The 21420-nt window shown below is 40.9% G+C and overlaps 1 protein-coding gene across 2 annotated transcripts in view; it reads left to right on the top strand.

Annotated features, from left to right (window-relative positions):
• The window catches only part of LOC119651248, a 213365-nt gene extending 192968 nt beyond the window's left edge, over positions 1 to 20397 (top strand). The window contains exons 2-3 of one of the 2 annotated variants that reach the window (XM_038054729.1): positions 18564 to 19520; positions 19608 to 20397. In XM_038054729.1, the coding sequence (XP_037910657.1) occupies positions 18564 to 19492 (929 nt within the window). In that variant the 3' untranslated portion in view covers positions 19493 to 19520; positions 19608 to 20397. Of the gene's footprint in view, positions 1 to 18563 lie in introns of both variants that reach the window. The other variant, XM_038054728.1, reaches the window with a different exon arrangement.
• Positions 20398 to 21420: the final 1023 nt, after the last annotated feature.

Genomic DNA, 21420 nt, shown 5'->3' with positions numbered 1-21420 from the left:
CCTTTTCTGAAGAATTTTCACAACACCTTCGTTAGCCAAAACTATGTCCATCTGTGCAAAAGCTTCTAGTAAACTGCACCCCCAGGCATTTGATTCTCGGCTACCCCACTGTAGGGCCCAAGCTTTGAAATTACCAGCAATCACCTTTGGACTTCGTCGAAAGAAAATCCGGGGCAAAGGTGTAAATTATAAGAGTCTAGGGTAAAAATTATTAAATTAAATTATCCCTCTATTTGCCCTTCCTTTTTCTTAAAATTTCTATTTCGGAGACCTTAGAAAATCCCGGCCTGGAGGGGGGGTTACGGAACCATTGAAAATATTGCAAAAGTATTTTGGAATCACCAGGTGAGGTTTATGGTTCCACCTCGATCTGCATGAAGGCAGTTTGTACCTCTCGGGTGGTTCTTCCCATGATGTCGATATCGTCAGCATAGGCCAGTAGTTGAGTGGATTTAAAGAGGATCGTACCCGTTGCATTTACCTTAGCATCACAGTATCACTTTCTTCAAGGCAAGGCTGAAGAGACCGTTGTTGATGTCGAATGGTCTTGAAAGTGATCCTGCCGCTTTTATCTGGCCTCGCATATTGGTCAGGGTCAGCCTAGTCAGTCTTATTAATTTCGTCAGGATACCGAATTCTCCCACGGCCGTGTACGCCCTGCCTATGCTATCATAGGCAGTTTTAAAGTCGATGAAGAGATGGTACAACTGATGTCCATATTCCAACAGTTATGGCGACTTATGATTTTTTAGTCGATGAATTGCATGGACTGTTTCTCCTAAACTTGGTGGTGGCAGTATTTGTCCGTCGTCTTCATTTGGCGGGACCTCCAACTCGCCGATGTTCTGGTTGTTTAGTAGCTCAACAAAGTACTCAACCCATCGCTCCAATATGCCCATTCTGTTGAAAATCAGATTTCCCTCTTTGTCTCGGCAGGATGAGCATCGAGGTGTATAAGGCTTCATCCTGCTGACTTGTTGGTAAAACTTGCGTGTCTGGTACGGTTGCTCCCTGTACTTTTCGAGTTCGCAGATCTGTTGGTTCTCCCAGGCTTCCTTTTTCCGTCTGTGAAGTCGCTTCTCCGCTCGATGGAGTTCGTGATAAGCCTCTGCCCGTGCCTGCGTTCTTTGAGAATGCAACATTACTTGGTATGCAACATTCTCCCGTTCCGTTGCTAGCTTTTTTACCAGTCCCAGTCAAATTTGGCATGATGACACATATACATGCATAGGTATACTCAAGAAAACAACCTGGTTTAAAATTGTGCTTACTATTTGACGACTAAACGGGTAATTGAACTCCAGTAGATTTCAAACGTAACCTTTACTTAGCTCAGATACCGTACAGCACTATCTAAACAAACGAATCAATAAATTAACATAAGCTTCCAAATGCTTCTTTTTGACTGATTAATTCCTTTGTCTCGAATTTCTCCCCAAGAGCAAGAACTAATCATTTGCTTTTTGTTAGCATACGTATGTGGATATGAGGGAAGTGCTAATGTTCGCCTCAATTAGAATATGTCCATATTGTGTATTTGCTGCTGCCTGCGTAACTCATATAGCTTCAAAGTAGAAAAACGGTAAAAGTTTGAAAAGTGGTAATTTGACCATAAGAAAACACTTTAAAGCCTCGAAGTAGTCAGAGTCACGAATATATTATCTAAGTAGAAAAAGTCAATTGAAATATCAAATCTTCAAAAGAGTGGAACACGACTTAATATTATATCTCCGTAAGTACGTGCAAGCATTTAATGGACACGATAAGACGAGGAGACTTGCTGGATCTCAATAAAAGTCATGAGACTTAAGTTCAGAATTTTAAAATTGAGGAAGGGGTATTTGAGTCGCCCAATTTTCCACATCGATTGGATCGATATTTTCGAAAAAAAGTAGGACCTTTAATATGGGAGTAACTTCAATTCCAAAAACGAATTGAAAGGTGAAGTGTCCAAAAGGCATACCGCAGAAGGTGAATATGATCCTGTTTTAACCATGAGATTGCGACCCTATTACTAACCTAAACCCAAGAGATGGAATCGATGAGAAAAACGATACTACGTTAAGTTGCATATTTCTAGCAAGTACCAATGTAAATTTTATACTCAACGATTCCCGCTCGACGAAATTTATTCCCCTACCAGTCTCCAAACCCACTCAGACGGGCTTATTTCTTCCACAAAAATAAAAGAAACAAAATTTTATCAAGAAATGTGTCAAATGACCCATACATACTTGTACGTACATCCAAAACTATTTAATGTCCGTTCGAACTATTTAAGATAGTTGCGGACAACATTTCAGATATTAAGTACTGTTAGACGAGCTAGCCTGCTGCGGTATAAAAACCGCCAACTGGTCCACCTCCCCGTTTTAATAATGAAAGACTCACGATGCTGCTCGGAAAAAGAGAGCACGATCGACACGGCACAAATTAGATTTAATCGTTCACCCACGCTCGGATGTATTGTTTGAAAAGTGTAATGCGATGTTTCTTGGAGATAATTTATGTCTACTGTGTTCACATTTCAAAGTAACATAAATTGGGTTGCCGCTTAAGCTGTAGCCATTTGACAGTGAATAGAAATGTAGAAGAATTTGAAGCAGCAACAAGAGAAGTTTATCACCAACAGGTAATCATGCGTAACCGATGTTGGGTGATCATAACGTATGAGATTTTTCCAGTTCACTATTAGTATCGTTCGGAAAAAGTCCACCTTTCTCAATCTACTCAATCTGGGAAACGTTTTCGATTATTATGTGAAGCAAAGCTAGGTTTTGCAGATCCAAACATTATCTCTGCAAAAATGTTGGGGGTGACACCTATAAAAATAGTTATGAGAATGGTGAGGCATTACACAATATGACTCTCCTAAATCCAATATCTCTTCACTTAGAAGCGAAACTAACATCGGTTTAAAGATAGTCATGCAGATATCGTCAACATAGCCAAGGTGTCAGAGGAAGGATAACATGGCCCATTGCAGCCCTCTACATTCTGCGGCCATGGCAGCATGGGGCATGTCATCGATAACAAAAAGAAATAACATCGGCGACAGAATGCAACCCTTTCAGACTCTGCCTTGGATTTCAGCTCGAAGAAGAATTCATTCGCAAATTTCGAAACTTAATTGCTACTGAAATGTCAACAACGCCTCGGATAGTAACTAACCTTACGGCTACGACCTTTGGCTATCGAAAACGGACTATGATTGGTTTTTTGAATATGCGCTCTTCGACAACGGTATCGAGGGTCCTCAGAATGCTCCAACTTGAATGGAAATTCCAGTGATAAAAGCTGGACATTCCAGTCCTAAGATGGTGCGACTCCGGAGAGTACTCCTCTCCCTATTACCACACCAATGGCAATGTGTGTTTTTACTCTGGAAATGTACTCAACAAACGCGAATCTGATGTCGGGTTGCTTCTGACGACTATCGTAAGGCGTGGTCACTTGACCTGGGGTCCGGTTTCTGACAGACTTCTAACTGCAAGATTCCGGTCCATAACAAGGAGCTTCACAATTGTGCAGTGTACCAACGGAGACTTCAGATATAGTGGAGAAGGATGCCTTCTACAAGCAACTAAACGCACTTCATCAAGGTGATATTATGATCGTAATGAATGATCTGAATGCCACGGTGGGATCTGACAAGACCTTGCTCGGACATGCGATAGGGAAACACGGTCTTGGTGACCGCAACAGTAATGGTGAGAGGTTCATAGATTTCTGCTTTGTCCACCGCCTTGTCATTGTTGAGGCACAGAGCTTGCCATGAGGTCCGTTGGGTGTCAACTAATTGGCGCCGTACGACCAATTAGATCGACCACTTCGCAATCAGCAGTAGATTTAAGAGTTGTCTCCTGGATGTGAGTAACAGGAGAGGCGTTGAAAGCAGCCTCGAAGGAATGAAAATTTGATGGTCGCTTACGTTCGCCCGCGTGTTAAGTCGGCCACTTCTCAGTTGGGAAGCTGCGACCCGCTACGTTCAATATCGACCGCTTGTATGATCCAGCTGTCGCTCCACAGTGGGAGAGCTACCTTGCTGATCGGACGGCACATATACTGAGTAATCTGCCCGAGAATATCGATAAGCACTGGGTCGCCATCAAAAATGCTCTTTTCTCGGGTTCTACACAGGTCGTCGACTACGTCCCGTAGGGGCGTCATAAGATTTGGCTGACTGCAGAATGATGGAAGCGGGAATGCGGGAAGCGGAACGGAAGGAACTGAAAGCGGGCGTGGCGCGCTCGAATTCCGATGCCGAGCGAAATCCCAAGAAGTTCAGCATAATGTGCGCCGTGACAAGAGAGAATTTGCTGTTGCGTTGGTCAGGGAACTGGAAGATGCTGCAGATCGCAATTTCAGAAATGTTTACCGCATCATGAAAGAGCTTGCATGTGGTTGCAAATCTTTCGATGGCCCTGTGAAGGACGTCAAAAGTCGACTTCTCATCCACGATGATAATCAACTGAGGAGGTGGAAAGAACCCTTCACCATGGTTCTTAATCGTATCACATCCGGTGAGGTTCCTTTTCTTGTGAATGAAATAGCTAGTCCCTCCAAGCAGAAGAGAAATCAGTCGGCCGTCAATGCACTCAAACGGAGTAAGGCCACTGGGCTTGACGGTCTCCCTGCAGAGCTTTTTATCCCTACACCTGCAGTTACTATAGATCTGCTGCTTCCACTTCCACAACGAAGAGGGCCCGTTTTGGGTGCGACATTTTCCCTGCCGTCGCGAAGATAATAGCTAAAATAATCCTGGAACGCATTAAAGAACACCTCGAAGGCTTGATCGGCAGGGAGCAAGCTGGTTTCCGCACCGAATCCTCCTGCATTGAGTACATCATTACCCTACGGATGATTTTGGAACAGAGCGCGGAGTTTAGTTCTTCGCTGCACCTGCTCTTCATCGATTTCGAAAAAGCCTTCGATAGTGTGAACAGGGAACATATCTGGAGTACCCTACGCAAGAGGGGCATTCCGGAGAAACAAAAGCTATTATCAGAGCGACATATGATTACGCAAAATGAATGCACCGAAATAAAATCTCAGAGGGTTTTGCGGTCCAAAGCGGTGTACGCCACGGTTGCATCTTGTCACCGTATTATTTCTTGTTATTATCAGTGATTTTTTTCATGCTGCCTTGTCCGGAGGATGTGGAGCAATTCAATGAATTCAATGATGACATCTTTCCTCATTTTTCCTCCTATCTCGACTACCCTGATGACATCTGTTTGCTCTCTCATCATTCTAACCGGGTCATGAACCTTAGCCAAATGACTCTGGATTAGGAAAAAAAGGTAAGTGGGGTTTGATCGGGTCATCATTTTCACCGGGTCATGGACCTTAGCCAAATGACTCTGGATTAGGAACAAAGGCAAGTAGAGTTTGACTGAAGATAAACACCAAAAAAACCAAGGCTCTCAGTCTGACAGGTCATCACTCTTTATCTGTATTAATGAGCAGAGCATCGAAGGCGTCGATTAATTTGTAAGTTTAGGAAGCGTGGTTTCTGTCGGCGGCGGCACCGAACTGGATATGGCCCGACGCATTAACAGCATTACATTCGCTTTCGCTGCCTGGTAGTAGTAGAGGAGGAGTACGGGCGTCTCGCGGGGGGCTGAAGGGCATTTCAGGTAACCGCGAACAAAGGCGCGTAGGTGTGGTTGACGCACTATATGCCGCCAAGAGGTGAATGGCAACCATATATATTTTCCTCTGATAATATTTAGCTATTAGTTTCTCCGGAATGCTGCACTCCAAATACACTCCCTTTTTACGCTGTTGAAACTTTTCTTGAAATCGAGGAAGAATCGACGGAGAGGGGATCTAACTGTTAATATGGTCCAAGGTCCAAAGCGGAAACCAACCTGCTGTATATCAATTTTTCGGGATGCTCTTGATACGTTGAAAAATCATTTTATCTACTCGTATTATCTGTGTATGTTACTCTTCTTCCACGCCTTCCACGTTCAGAGTTTAACTAATGACACCGCTTGGCTGTTCCGGCGTACCTTACAGGCTGAACTGAACGTGGATAGCGGACTTATTGATGCCGCTGGGCTTGCGGTTCGTGGATAGTGCTTTCAATTCAACTGGCGGCCGGTTGTACTGCTGGTTTTCTCGCCATAACTCACAGGCCGAACCGAACATAGATGCCGGCCTTAAGTATCGTATCGTGAATCAAGAACCGACCGCCAAAATCATTATTATTTGCGGTATCCACCATCCCCTGATCAACGCAATACTAAATTTCCTTTTTTCAAGGCACGTCACGTTCACTAGCAACAGGGAACTACAAAAGCCTCCTTCTTAACAAAACCTAGATTAGAGAGTTTTAGTAAAGGTATACGTACATATAACTTAAAAGTAAAAAATTTAAAAACCGTTTCAATTTTTCTAAATTTTTATTTTCAGCAAATACTTTTCGCTTTTCTCAGTGCTTGGATGTGAAGCAGGCGATAAGTAGTCGCCGAAATATGCATATTTGCTGAAAATGAAAATTTAGCTCCAATTCCTCAGCGGATCGGTGCGCAGATCCGCTTCCATGATTCCGCAGAAAAATAGGTCTTGGGAAGCTCAGAAAACGAGCATTTCAATGGTGGCTCAGATATCACCCGTCCGTTTAGCAAGGTAATTTACCCACTATTGAAAAGCAGCTAAATTGTGTAAATGGTCGGTGCTGAGCTTACAGGATTTCTCCAACTCTACGAGAAGTACCAAATGCAACCCACGAGCTAAAGTAAGCGACCATCAAATAACCTCTTTCGAGTCCAAAGCTCACGATCATCGTTATAGAAACTTTTCCGCTCATTTAGAATATTGGATTTCAACATACACTGCCTCCAAAAGTCTCAATCCTTCGATCGTATCCTCCAATTCCTAGATCAGATAAGTGATTCGCTAACTTCGTCTATTGGATCCGCTCTTTCAGGTTAAGCTTTATTTTTGAGCTGAATTTTTCTCCTAGACTCATCAAACTCACTAAAATTCCTCATCAACTGAGTTCTGTGTACGTAAATAAAGTTGTCTACATTTCTGTCTTGAATGTATTTCTCAAGTTATTATTGATCCTGACTTGCGCTTGTTCCGGTCTGTACTACCATATGCTTGCTAATATTTAGTGTCTACCTGACGGAACCATCCTTGGAATTCGTCAATCGTTTCGTACGCATACATACTACTCTTGCATTCTCATATATTTGTTAAGATTTTGTAACACGTTCAAAGCAGTAATATACACCCCCCCCCCTCCCCCCTCTTTTTTTGCAGATAGGGCAGATAACAGTTTGTGACCACTTTACATTGTTCGCTTTTGATCACAGATGTTGTCGATCAGATTCTAAATAACAGTTCTGATCCATTGGCCACTTTGCTTAATACGTTTTGGTAAAATGTCATCAATACAATGTTCATTCACAGCAATACAGCAATCTGCACTGTTTCCGACTAGTGCAAATTTTATTCTGAGAATAAAGGTAACATTCAACAGAACTAATAGGCTTTCTAATAGAGCGTTACTCCCATTACCATGACTACAATGACAAGATAACTGCACATAAGAGATTCGTCTCCCGGCGCATTGTTTGAAATTGTATGGTGAAAAAAAATCATTACGAATGTTCGGTACGTGCACAAAGAAAATTCCGTGCAGCTCTAGCCTTAGTATCGTGTATGGAATGCAATGCATTGGTGTGCGGCCACGTGGTTGCGAGCAAAGCTGTTTATGGCTTGCCACATGTAATTGGGAAACACACATACAAGAAAACCATCTATAGGCCATCGACACACCAATATATGAACCACAAGGGCCACGAGCCTCTTCACTACCCCGCGAATACGCAATTCCCTGCTTCCTAGACCCTTGATTTACTCTTCCTGTGTTCAGCTTGAACTATCACAGCGCAAAAATCGAATGATAGAATCAGTTACATTGACTGAAACAGAAAAGACAGTCCTTTTTTCCACATAGAGTTGCCGGTCTTCCTCTGACCTAAAAAAAAATTTTCTTGAAGGATGTGAAAAATCTATTATTCGTTGTCCAAGCAAGTGTGCCCTTTGGGTCTTTGTAGATTTCGAAAGCACATTTGACTACCTAAGGGAGTCTCCTGTGCTGTCAAGAATTCGTGAGTGTGGCTGCTAGAATTGAAATTGAGCAGAATGGTATGAAATCCCTATGGATTGTTAATGTGTGGTCAGGGCCGTAGAGAGAAAATTCGGGCTCGGGATGAAAATGATGGGAAAAATGGGGCTCGGGGTGAAAAGTATGCATGTTTGGGGTAAATATTACTCGGACCTCTCTAATATACCTCTTTTTCCATATAAATTTTTACTTCAGGGCGGGGCCGGGGGAAATCCCCCCTTTTCCACCCCATTCTCTTCAGGCTCCTTCGCTGTAAAATGATATTGTGAGTAGTTATCAAACCCAGGGACTAGGATCGCTTTAGTGGAAAGATTGTTCAACAGGAATATTACATCGAAATAGCAGGTTAGATTTAACGAAATTTGTAAAGGCCAGGTCAGATACGAGTACGACACATGTGTTTTTATCTGAAGGAGTTCTGGACATGTTAGCTTTACATGAACGGGAAGTGGCCTTGGAGTGCCAACTTGTGATATCTTACCTGTTGTATTGTACATAGAACGATTGGCCACGTAACCCATACCTCTGTGACAAAAGGTTTTAGATAAGCCTCACATACGCTAATATGAATGCTGAACCCGCAGTCATTATAATCAAACGCGGTCGTGCTATTCACGCCTGTGATTGTGATCACCAAATCAATCCGTTTCCAAAACCGAAACCGTGAGATTATGCCTATACGATGGGTAATTCAGTTGAATCCCTAGATCTTCGTGTACTTGAGGAAGCAGAAACCATTATTATGAGCTAGTGAAAGAGAGATGCTAAAAATTGTATATTTTATCGGAGTCTTCTCTCATCTTCATAATTTTTTTTTCCTTCCTACAACAAAATATACTAGATAAAAAAATAAACATTTACTGAACATTATAATGTTAATTAGAACCGAAGTTATGTTATATCAAACCTCAGAAGTACATATCACCACCATTTTTCAAGTATAACCCTCCTTAAGAAATTTAGTTGTGATATAAAAAACACGGAATTCATTATGAAAACAGAATTTTAAAGGTGGTTTAAATAAGAACGCATCTAACTTATACACATAGCCACGTCTTTAATGCGGCACCACTGAAACTATTATTGTAGAATCGAAAATATTGCTCTTCCAATAGTACAGATGTGCACAACAGGTAAACGCACTCAATAACCATTAAGTAAACTAAAGATTTATGTTAGAAGCGTTTGTTTATTGAGTGATTTGTTTTCAGTGGTTTCAGTTAGCATTCATCATTCACACCCACCTGCCGATATTTTAATTGAACGCAGTCATATCAGGTGTCGAACAATACTAGAACACATCTTGCATATGTTAATGCGAGTATTTTTGTCCAAATAATCTCGCGTCTATATGGCGTCTAAACACGAAAATCCCAAGATACTCTCAGGGTTCGATCTTATCGGAGAATCTCGAGAGCCATTGATATTTGAGACAATCCACCAAACACTTCCGGCTGTGCCTCGAGAAAAGAAAATATCAAATTTCCTTAAAGTGTAGAGGTCGATAATCTACTGCTAACATGAATTTTATATGGAGTTGGCGGAATTTACAAGAAACCTTGCCTTTAGTTAGTTTAGTTGAAACCTTACCTTACCGATTCTGTTTGTCTGTGTCAAATATCTCTACAATATTTTGAAAAAAACCGAAAGGATTTACTAGCATATGAAAGATATTCATTAATGATATCAATTTTCACTTATCTTAACATATTTGGTAGTGATATTCAAGGAACCGCTTTTGTTTAAAAAATTACAACACTACGACAATTGCCTTTTTTCGGCCCTCTGCTAATGGAGGCATCCCCGTTGTTTTCATTCGATTGTTGGTTAACAACGAAGAGTTACATGATGATTTTTGATAATATGTCCTTTTTGGATATAATTTTTACAAGCATAAGCATAATTTGAAATCAGAACTAGTCAGATTTTGTAATTATTAAAACATTAAATTGTCCTTGGAATGGAATTTCTTATATTAGATACTCAAAAAGTGTTTCCATATTCTATTCTTCATTCAAAGCAAAAATAAATTTGCTAATCTTCTTTATTATTAGTCTTATATTGGCAGTTTCTTAATTACAGGTTTTACCGCATTCACGGCGCGAAAACACATTACTAGCTGATAGGGTAAAACTTTATAGTAAACATTGTGAATTGACTATTACTAATCTCACGTGTGAGCTCGACTCCACTAATCCTTTATTATTATTATTCTGTTAAGGGAAAGTCGCACCGCGTCCTTAAAGGACTATTGTGCCACTTTTGTGGGAATGGTGTCCGGATAGCTCAGTGGTTAGAGCACTAGGCTGTCATACGGAAGGTCGCGGTTCAAATCTCACTGGTGGCAGTGGAATTTGCATCGTGATTTGAGGTCGGATACCAGTCGACTCAGCTGTGAATGAGTACCTGTGATCAGGGTAATAATCTCGGGCGAGCGCAATGCTGACCACATTGCCTCCTAGTGTACCGTTACGGTCTTGAATGAAGTGCTCTAACACACTTCAAGGCCCTGATCCAATATGGATTGTTGCGCCAACGATTATTATTATTATTATTATTATTTTGTGGTAATAGTGTACCTTTTAATGATAGTATCTCAACCAAGCCTATAATCGTTAGGAATTTTAGTATATTTCCTACTTCCAGATCTAAACGCCTCGCTGCTCCCTTCTTGGTTCATCCACTGCCTCATTGCCTTCCAACCCAACATGGACTGGAACCCAGAGTATCCAGACCTTGTTGGATGAGCAGGACGAGCGTATTCAGTCCCTCAAGGCATTCCCATACCAGTTTAGAGTTCACCTGGTTGGACCTAAGTGTCTTGATCACTGCTTGGCTGCGGATGAGAATATACCCCTCAAAGCTGCGAAGTCATGTTCTCATGGAAATAAGTTGATATCTCATAGAAATAAGTTCTATTTCAAGAACCAGGTGTCTTTTACAAGCTTTCCTGCGAAAGTATCTGCAACAGAGATCAAATCATTTCCAATCTAAACAAGTCGGAAAACCGGAAGCTAGATGCTTCAGGTATGAAAGGTTTTGTGTATTTCTTTTATATAGAGATTTGAGTGTGCAATTGTCCCATTAGTATGTAGCACGTAATATATGCATATACCTACTTTCAACTGATATTGACATTCATAGTCTTGAATTTGCACTGAAACGGCAGCTTTGACCTATTAAAACTTTGTTAGTAATAATTCGATTTAGACAAAATCTGGTAGGATCACGCTCCATGATGTAGCCTACATTATTGTATTGATTCTAGGGTGAACTTAAGGGGGGTTGTCCTACCAATTACTAAAAATCATAGTAATGTACTATTATCAACTTTATTTGAACAGGTATCAGTATGGAAGGTATTTTGGAGCCTAGGCACCATATAGTGGCAGCTCCCTGATTTTTTTCAGATTTTTCGGTTGGGTAGTTTCTGAGAATGGGTTCGTTAAAAATGATCACTTTGAACCCCCGCATTCCCCACCTTATCAATAAATGTCAAAACTAAGACCGGCTTCGAAAAGTACATACTAACCGAGACCTTTAATTTGATACCCCACATGATTATATTTGATGAAAAAAAAATGTACACCCCCTTTTGCATGTATGGGGACCCCCTCTTAAATTCAATGTAAAAGGATGTAACTCACTATATGCGTGAGCGTTCGCAGTTCCCATCTTTCTACCAAATTGTGTTTCTCTCGCTACAACCGTCTCCGAAAAAAATGCGTGTAACGGACAGACAGACAGACTGTAAACCGATTTTAATAAGGTTTTGTGTTTACACATGTATGTACAATACGAAAGTCGATGAAATATGGTCGAAATTTTATCCTCAAAAAAAAAATGTAATACATTAATAAAGCACATACCATTTTCACCAGGATTTTAGAAATATTTTTTTTCTTAGCAAATTAGAAGTTTTTGATTGTGGCATCATAAAATGAAAGGGGTTTCTCAGGAATAAATTGAGCACAAAGGCCCCCACCGTCGCGGCGCCAAAGAAGATAAAAATCACACTATAAAGTGAAAGTGTAGTTAATATTTTTTCTTGTAATTTCAGACTTCCGATATGAAACCTAAACTTCTAGTATGTGCTATCGTATAGAAAGACGAATGTTTGGAATCATCGCACTTGTTCCAAACGTTATCTCACTCAAAACCTCACAGTACTAAGCTCTCAATTACTGTACTATAGCAAAAATTTTATCAGCTGTCAGTCGAGTCTTAACTTTTATAGGAGGTGCCTCTCGCTTATAGTGCCCTTCCGTACTGGTGTTCATAGTTTTGTCGTAAGCAATAATTCCGTTTAGATATGCATTTCCCTTCTTTGAAAGTCATGTTGAGAATGCCTGATGGACCTCCAAATCTCTCAACTTCATTCTACTGGTAAAAAGCGACCGACCAAACTCGCAAACATGTTAGTGAAACCTAGGTCCTTGTTTTTGCTTGTTAAACAGTTGGAAATAACATATATTCCCAGAATTATTCACATGTAGGCCGCTCTGAAGGATGTCATAAATCAAGTAAATATTCTTCTGCCGTCGGGAGACGGCGCTCACGTTTCACATTTTGAACCCATTCACATTTTTCCTTGAATTCTTTATGTCAGGCAAAAACTCGAACCCACAACAGTATTTGATTCCAAATCCACTATATGGTATTTTTAAAATATCAACTGGTTTTACGCCTTCACAGACATAAAATATAATGTGTTCCATGACGAATATCAGAACCTCATGCTTGACATCCTGAACGGTGCTGTCCTACTCGCTTCACAAATCGGGCAAACTAATTCTTCTCCCCGATCCTCATATCCGTCTGAATGCACTATAGCTTTGCTTACATATATATATGATAGTCAATATCTTCTCGATGGAGCATGGTGCTACCCGCCACCATTCCAGATTTGACAAAATCCGCTTCAGCTCTCTCCCGAATAGCAAACACTCCTCCTCTACTGTTCTACGCCATATGATTCTAGGGGGCTACACTCGTCGGCTACTCTCGCGAAGGGATTTCCAATGCATGGCATAGCCAGCAATGCATTCGTCGCCCTTTTTTAAAATATGACCTATCCACTGCACTTCTGGACTTTAATTAACAAATCTACTGGTAACTTACCCCTATATCATAACTTGACAGAAAGAATATTGACGCGGAACAACCTCAACTTGAAGTTAACGTTGAGGTAACTGCAAATCTAGATTTTAGACAAAACCGCAAAGGCGAATCTGGCGTTGTTATTGCGTCGGGTAACACGAAGCTCGATGCTATCACCGGGAGAACCAAGGCTACCAAGATAGACAATGTAGATAGGAGATTACGATGACCTCAGACTCAGAACATTAGTTCTGGTGTTCATCTTGACCTGTTTGCCTCTCTTTCCAAATTCAGAGCCATTTGGCAAAGCAGCATGGCTTGATGAGGACTTGGTGAAAAAGCAGATATATGTCATCAGCATAGTGGAGGCGTTTGAGGAAAAATGTCAGGGTTCATTCAAGTCCTCCACGTTCTCAGGACAAGGAGCATGAATAACGTCGGCGATAATAAGAAGGACTAGTATCGGCGGCAGAAATTTTACCTCGATGCAGCACGTGATATATGTCGCTTTTATAATAACTATTAGCTTCATCGGAATACCCATCCTGCGTAGAGCGCTCCAGATACACTCCCTGTTGACGCCTCGTTTCACTATTCCAAGAAGATCGGCAGGGTGTTTATGAGGTGAATGTAGGGAGATCCAAAACGGAACCGAGCCTACGCTCTATCGATTAAATTTTCGAGATGAGTTCCAGGATAATTTTAGCTTATATTTTTGCGACAGCAGGAAGTATGCGAATGACCCTCTAATTGTCCTTCGGATTCTTCACGATCATCTTCTCCTTCCACTTTCTGAAAAAGATCTTAAATTCCGAGGATTTACGGATGAATAGAAGAAGCAGCTCTTGCAGAGATAGCAGCAGCTCCGATGAACAGTTCTACAGGGAGACCTTCAAGCTCGGCGGCCTTATCCCGCTTGAAGGGCGAATTGTCAGTATCCACATATTGCGGTGGTTAGCCATTTCATCCACAAGAGGTGGAACTTTACTGTGGATGTTAACCTGTTAACCTGCCTCATAGAACCATCAAGAGACCTTCAGTTACCTACAAGTTCTTTTATGATAAGATATACAACAGTGAAATCGTAATTATTTGTGGCAACTTTCGGTTGCCTAATTAACGCAATAACAAATTTTGTTTTGGCACGGCGCTCGCTACGCTTTACTTCCCAAGATTTTCTGCGGAAGTATGGAGCGCAATCGGCAATAAGAACCTTTAATTTCCTTCATTTCACGATCCCCCACCATGTTCCGGCAGTCAGACAGACCTTATGGCACCCCTTGTGTCGAAGAGAAGAGCATTTTTGATGGCGTGCAAGATGTCGGTCAGTAAAGCAGTTTCCCCACTGTCGAACAGCGGCCGTAAGCAAATCCTGTTAAACTTCGGGGGACGAACTTTACCGCCCCTGTGAGAAGATGCAGATACTATACACAAGCGTCCATCAAGTGATAGTCTTGCTCGAGGTTGATGTCGGTGCCTCTCGGCTTTTCGCATAGACAAAAGATAACTCCTAAATCTGCCTATCATCGCGATGTGGCCGCTCTGATTAGATGTTGTCGGTCAGTTGATAGCCTACGAAAGTCTAACGGTTTTAATGAACTTTTAGGACAAACAGAGAATACATTAAGTGAATTCTAAAACCCTAACTCACATAGGTGGGTGCCCAAAATTGCAAAAAATCCTTCGGAATATCTAATCTTGTACCAAGACGTTTGATAGAGATCAAACGTCTTAGTACAAGTCAATAATCTAATAATCATCTTTTCTGGTGATTTTACGGTTCTGGTTCAATAGCATTTATACTATGTGATCCCATTGACACCAGTGGCCTATAAACAGGAAGGCCCATGGTGGAAACCATAGGGACCCCTGATATTATCATTTTATACCGTTCAGATCTCTACTTCGGACCCTGGAAAAACTTCGCCCCGACGGACCTCCTCTTGTCAGGCTTATCTACCAAAATGTTACCCTGGATATGTGGGACTGACGACACTCTTTGACTGAAACCACTAATTTCAGGGAGAAAGTTCACTTCAATTATAAACAGATTTCAGTGGTACTTTATAACTTTGTACTTTGAACTATGCCGTTTACTTGACTGCAGGTTTCTTTTGCAGAATAAGAAGAAAACGAATTGATTCTTAGCGAAGAATTTTAAAAATTTTAAAACGATATACTTCACGCCGGTTGGAAAACTGGGTACAATTATATATAGTCTGTAAAGGGATTTATTGTATCCAGACCTTAATGTTAAAAATCAATCTGTGCATTGAAGGAGGCATCTTCATTGTTTCTATTATGATTGCATTCTTCTGAGCGATTCTTAGCTTTTAGCGTTTTTCTTAAGTCGATAGGAGGAACTGGGTTTTGCATTATAAATGCGCTTGAATAACAGCAACCAGGCTTTATCGACCAAGGCAGTCCTAGCACAAACATTCTCGCCATACTGGCTCTGTCTAAAATTTTGCTTGATGTTTATTATCAATATAACGTATTTAATAACTAATTAAACGCTAACGCTGTTTCGATATCCACAAGCTGGCGCCATACAGTGACTTTTGATTAACATCGTGGGTTGTCAGTCCCCGTTTTTAAACGTGTTCGACATACTTTCGAACCTTGGCCTCCTTTGAAAATGAAACGTAAAAAATATGATGTTCTATACTAATGGGGCACCTGCGAAGATAACACTCTCCATAAATTTGCCATGCTTCAACAACTCCACAAATATGTCTGATCTAGATTTTACAGCCAGCTTTAGAGAAACATACGGCATCCAAACATCTCTCGAGGCAATCTCACTTACCATCAACAACTCCTGTGCGACCTACAGAATGAGGCACTAGAATGCGATTTGCCAAGATGTATGACCTCTAAGCTTCACTATTTTAGACACTTGGCAACAGGTTAACACCCGTTCTTTTAAAGCTATACTCCTCGTTTAATTGTATAGCTAGCTTGTGGTTCTTGGGAAGTTTCCTACACTCCTTCATCGCCTAGTCTACTACCACTTTTACAAAATGTATGGTGGCAACGTCAGCACCGAAGACGAACCAACCAACAACATCAAATCGTACTGGTCAAACAGGAAGAATAAGGATAGGAGAATACAACTTTGAGACCGTTGACAATTTCTCCTATCTAGGGTCGAAAATCACAACCGGTAACAACTACGATGATGAAATCTGCGCACGGTTGTTGTCAGCCAACAGAGCCTATTTCAGCTTACAAAAACTGTTCCGCTCGAAACGTCTCACCGTCGGGTCAAGGCTCTCACCGTACAAGACTATAATCTTGCCAGTCCTAATGTATTCCTCGGAAACTTGGGTTCTTAGCAAGAAAAATTGCGAACTCTTGGCCTCGTTCGAGAGAAGAATCCTCCGAAGAATTTTTGGCCCCCTACATGAGGATGGACGATTCCGTAGCCTACACAATGACGGAATCTATGAGCGATACCATGACCGTCCGGTTGTGGATAAAATCCGGCTCAATAGGCTACGGTGGGCGGGTCACTTAATCTGTATGGATGAGGATGATCCCACCCGGAAAGTCTATAAGGGCAATATCTATGGTAGAAAAAGAAGACGAGGCAGACCCTGCATAAGATGGAGCGATGGCGTAGGCCAGGACGCCAGACAGCTTTTAGGGATATCAAATTGGTGGACCTAGACGCAAAACCGGGATGTCTGAGTTCCTTATTAAGGCAGGCCTAGACCGGATACCGGTTGTTGCGCCGTTGATGATGATGACTTTTTGAACCACTCGTCTAATGTGAAAAGACACTGCCCGAAGTCCTGAAATTCACTATTCCATCAGGAGTTGAACCCTATACTGAGGAATTTGTATCATCTCGGCGTTGGTGAATCGGATGCCGTCGTGATACACTCTACCATATAAAGGAGTTTCTTCGTGGGTGTGTCTGATAAGCTGGTCTGGTTCAGCCAAGTCTCAATAAATACTTCCTTGTCCATTGTTTCGTGAACCACCCTGACTAACGCAAGTTGGCTCTATAAGTGAACCAATAGATAGATGTCAATTTACCCTTCATTAGCCAATTTGACTTCATAATATGCCCACATGACCCGCTTGAAGCTTCTCTTCAAATAATTCTGCTCTCCTTTAGATACAAATTACTTCTCAGCGAATTAGTATGCCATCTTTTTTTTCTAATTTCTTCACTTCCTTTCCTCGCATCCTTTTGTTTGCTACATGCCAGGAGTGCTTTGTATATCTCATGTATTAATTACCATACTCTCGAAGGAGCTAAGAACTAGCCCTTTCTTAGGTTCTTTCTCTTCTTTCTAAGTTGTTATATAACATCCTGATGACTCCCACTATATATATATATATTAATTGCTTGGTGGGGAGCAATTAATGGTGCACATGGTGTTTCCTTTGATAAATTCAGATGGCTCAACAATTTTAGCTCGAAACAGAAATAAAAATGACTTTTCCAGATAGACGCAGAATTCCATTCCCTAGTTAGTGTGGGTTGATCTCCTTCCCTGTATTTGGTGTTACTCATGGAACTCGTTGAAGGCGATCTCAGAATCGAGAAGGTTTTCATAAATGGGTCCATCTTTCACTGGTATCGTGCCTCTGTTTGCCCCTTCTTCTCAGGAGCGGTTATTGTTACAGCAGCTTCCCCATTGTTCTGCTTTTGATACATCTTTCTGCCGCTAATTTCTCTCTTTCCTCTTTCGTCGTCCGTTTTGATTTCGGTCTTTGGGTGTCTTTCCCGTTGCCATTTTGGGCCATGCTCCAGAGATGGATAAATGCCCACATTGATAGGTAAATGCCCTTACCCTCCAGCTGGGACCATAACTAATGCAAGGTCTGGCCACTTTTGGCTGTCTGTCTGCTTGGCTGTATGTATCTCTGAAACTGACTAACTTATAATTGGAATCGTAATTTTTAATTTTTAACTGATAACTAAATTTGCAGTTATTAGTTGTAACTAAATTTTGCACAACACTACCCATATTCAAATGTTTCCCTAAATTTTAGTACTGCAGCTCGCTCGGTATTCTTCGAAGAAGGATTAACACGTCCTTTGCACTGAGGAGGCGTCTTTAAATTTACAAAAACTGGCGAGCGGCCCAGATGAAAACTTATCTAAAAAGGCGTCCTAGGGGTACACAGAGTGCTTGAAACGTAGTACCTAAGCCACTCTTACTGTACGTTACTTCTTTATAAATCACACAATCACAATCACAACAGATCATTGATCAGAAATAAGATTTATAGTAATAATCGCAAAAGAACAAATATGAATTAAGTCCAGAGAGTGACAATCATTTTTTTTTTCTTTCAGGATGCTCATCATCATCGGATGCAAATTGTCTGAAGTGCAACATCGAGGGATGTGTTAAATGTCCTATGCTTCTTCAAGTCAACACAAGGCGTTGCATAGATGTCTGCCCTTCTGGTTACGTCGAACAATGGTCAACAAGTCCAGATTTCATGGGTCGAATCTGTCAACCTACAAGTATTTCGGGACCAATCCTAGCTGCAATTGTAGGGATCACAGCTGGCTTCCTTGTTTGTGTGGCATTAATTATAGGAGCTTTCGTACTAGTCAGAAAGAAGCGACGAAGAAAACACATCAAAGAAAAGCTTATCAATGAAACTAATATTGATAGAGCGGATTTCTTGAGACAGTTGGACGACATCCGACCGGAGGCGGAGTATATTTTGGCAATGCTCAACGACACTAGAAGGCAAATTAGAAAACTGTATTTATCCGGGGAAACCGCGTCTGCCAACTCGTATAGACCGATAATCCGCGACTTAGCGAAATTGTTGATACTACTGAATCGGCCTATTGAACTAATACCTTCACCGCCACCTGACTGGAATCGGCTTTACACCTGGGCTGAAAGAGCATTGGAGCGATATAAGCCCCAAGTTGGGCAGCTCATAGATTTCCTACAAGCTCCACCAGATCCCCGACTGGATCCATTCAAAAATTCGACATTTAGGTCTAAGAATAACGGACTTACAACGACTGATGCGCTAAGTAGTTCTTTACCTAATCAACAGCAGCTGCAATTGTTCGGGTCTCTTATAAGCCTCCACGAATTCGAAGAGCCGCATCCATCAGATCCTTTCAATAGTAACAGCTATAGTAACAATAAAGGAAATTTGATTTCGACTGATCTGCATGCCAGTTCTTTATGGCTTGAAGATGAGTTCTTTAAGCTCGGCTTTAGGCCTCAAGACGAGATTACTACCGAACTTTGAAAGAAAGAGTTGTGCTTTAAATCCAAAGGTATTTTTTTAAGTCGAATAAATTTTGATAGATCATTTAATTAATGTCCTTAATCCTTAATTTACACGGAAAAATATTAATATCAAGGAGATTTGCTTCTTCACACCACAATTTCAAAGCTTGTACAAACTTCCAGAAATCCGTTAACTGGTGATCATTAAAACAGGACAATAGTTCTAAATTGTCTCCCGGTTTTGATATACCATTGTAAGTTACAGACCAAATATCACTCGACGCTTCAAGCAGCCATCCCTACTCAAAGCTGTCCACACGTATGCAAGTCTACGAGAAACACCACAGCTTCAAAATCATGAGCCTGATCCGACTGAAAAAATACCTTAACATCACGTAATACTAGAGTAGGAAACTTGTTACCAGACTGTAAATACTTTTAATTGAATAGGTGTTTAAATGTTCATTAAAATTAAATATTTTCTTGCTTTTACTCTACACTCTACAATGTAATGTATTATTAGGTTTAAAACAAGCTACGAAGAGTTTTTTGTAAAATATATTTCAACGATATTTTGCTCACAAACTCAATTGTGATTCTTGATCTTTGTATATTATTTTAAATGAATGTCAAACGAATGTTACAATGCAATGTTTTTTTGTAATTATATTTGTATGTCTTTTTATAAATTAGTGAAATCTGAAAAATTTGTAAATAATGTGTAGAATTATAATATTTATTTAGTACAAAAACATCATGTAAATGGGTCCAAATTGAAAGAACGAAAAATTAAAAATATTTAAGTAGTATTTGTCTGCAAATGCTGGTGTTAATTTTTCTGCTATATCAAGCACAAATATACACAATTTTTACGCTAGTCAGCTAATTTATAAATAAAGACATCCCAGTTGAATGAATAAGTAACTATTCTGTTTTATTTTGGAATTTATTGGTTTTATTTTCAGAGTGTTTTCTTTATTTAAACCATAATTGAATTTTGTATAACAGGAAAATAAGTTTTCTTTTTTTCTACTCAATTTTGTCTGCCTGTGTCTGTAAATATCCCTAGCTTCCTCAAGTGATAGTTTAGTTGACAGTGACTAATGAGTATTCCCACTATAATCTGGTGGTTTTCCTTGATGATCAGTCAATCCTTTTCATTTTTTATTTCATAGCCACGAGCCCATTTCTGATTCCACAGGAGGATTCTGGCTCTCGTAGAGAGGCATCCTTGCTCCCTTCTTGGCCAGTTCGACCGCTGGCTCATTGTCTTCCCACCCAGCATGGCCTGAAACCAACAGTATTCAGAGCGAGCCGAGCGTATTCAGTCTCTGAAAGCATTCCTGTACCAGTTTAGAGTTCACCTGGTTGGACCTAAGTGCCTTGATCCCCGCTTGGCTGCCGGCCAGAATAGCAATGTTTTGCCTCCTGTAGTTCCTTTGGAGGTTGAAGGAGGCACATCTGTTTATGGAATATGCCAGTGTGCTTACCCATTGGTTCCAAATACAATACAATACTCTGTTGTGAGGGATCCGTCAGTGTACCAAGTAATCAGTTGCTGGTTTAAACCGTATGCCACAGCCACGTCTTCCCAGTTTCCCTTGTTACTCCAACGTGTTTCAAACTTCTTATCCAAATGAAACCACATTGTCATGTTATCCCTTGGTGTCAATAACTCGGGGTACCACCTAGAAAGAGTATCCTCCCTCACTGATACTCCCGGCCATCCTGAAGATACACACGCAAGTCAGTTTTTGGAGTTTGTGTAACTCCAGAGTTATTGTGCTAAGTTTAGTTTTTTCTTAACGCCCCATAGGTAATCACTGGCTTTACTATTGTAGTGTACATCCAAAATAGTATCTTCGGAGCGCAACCCCATTTTTCCCTGCTATGGACCAGCAAGTCATCAGAGCTCTAGTAGCTTTCCAACAAGTGTTTCCGACATCT

The sequence above is a fragment of the Hermetia illucens genome, chromosome 3 (genome assembly GCF_905115235.1).
Source record: "Hermetia illucens chromosome 3, iHerIll2.2.curated.20191125, whole genome shotgun sequence".
In the NCBI taxonomy this organism is placed as follows: domain Eukaryota; kingdom Metazoa; phylum Arthropoda; class Insecta; order Diptera; family Stratiomyidae; genus Hermetia; species Hermetia illucens.
The sequence above is the reverse complement of the archived record's forward strand: the minus strand, read 5'-3'. Positions and strand labels throughout refer to the sequence as shown.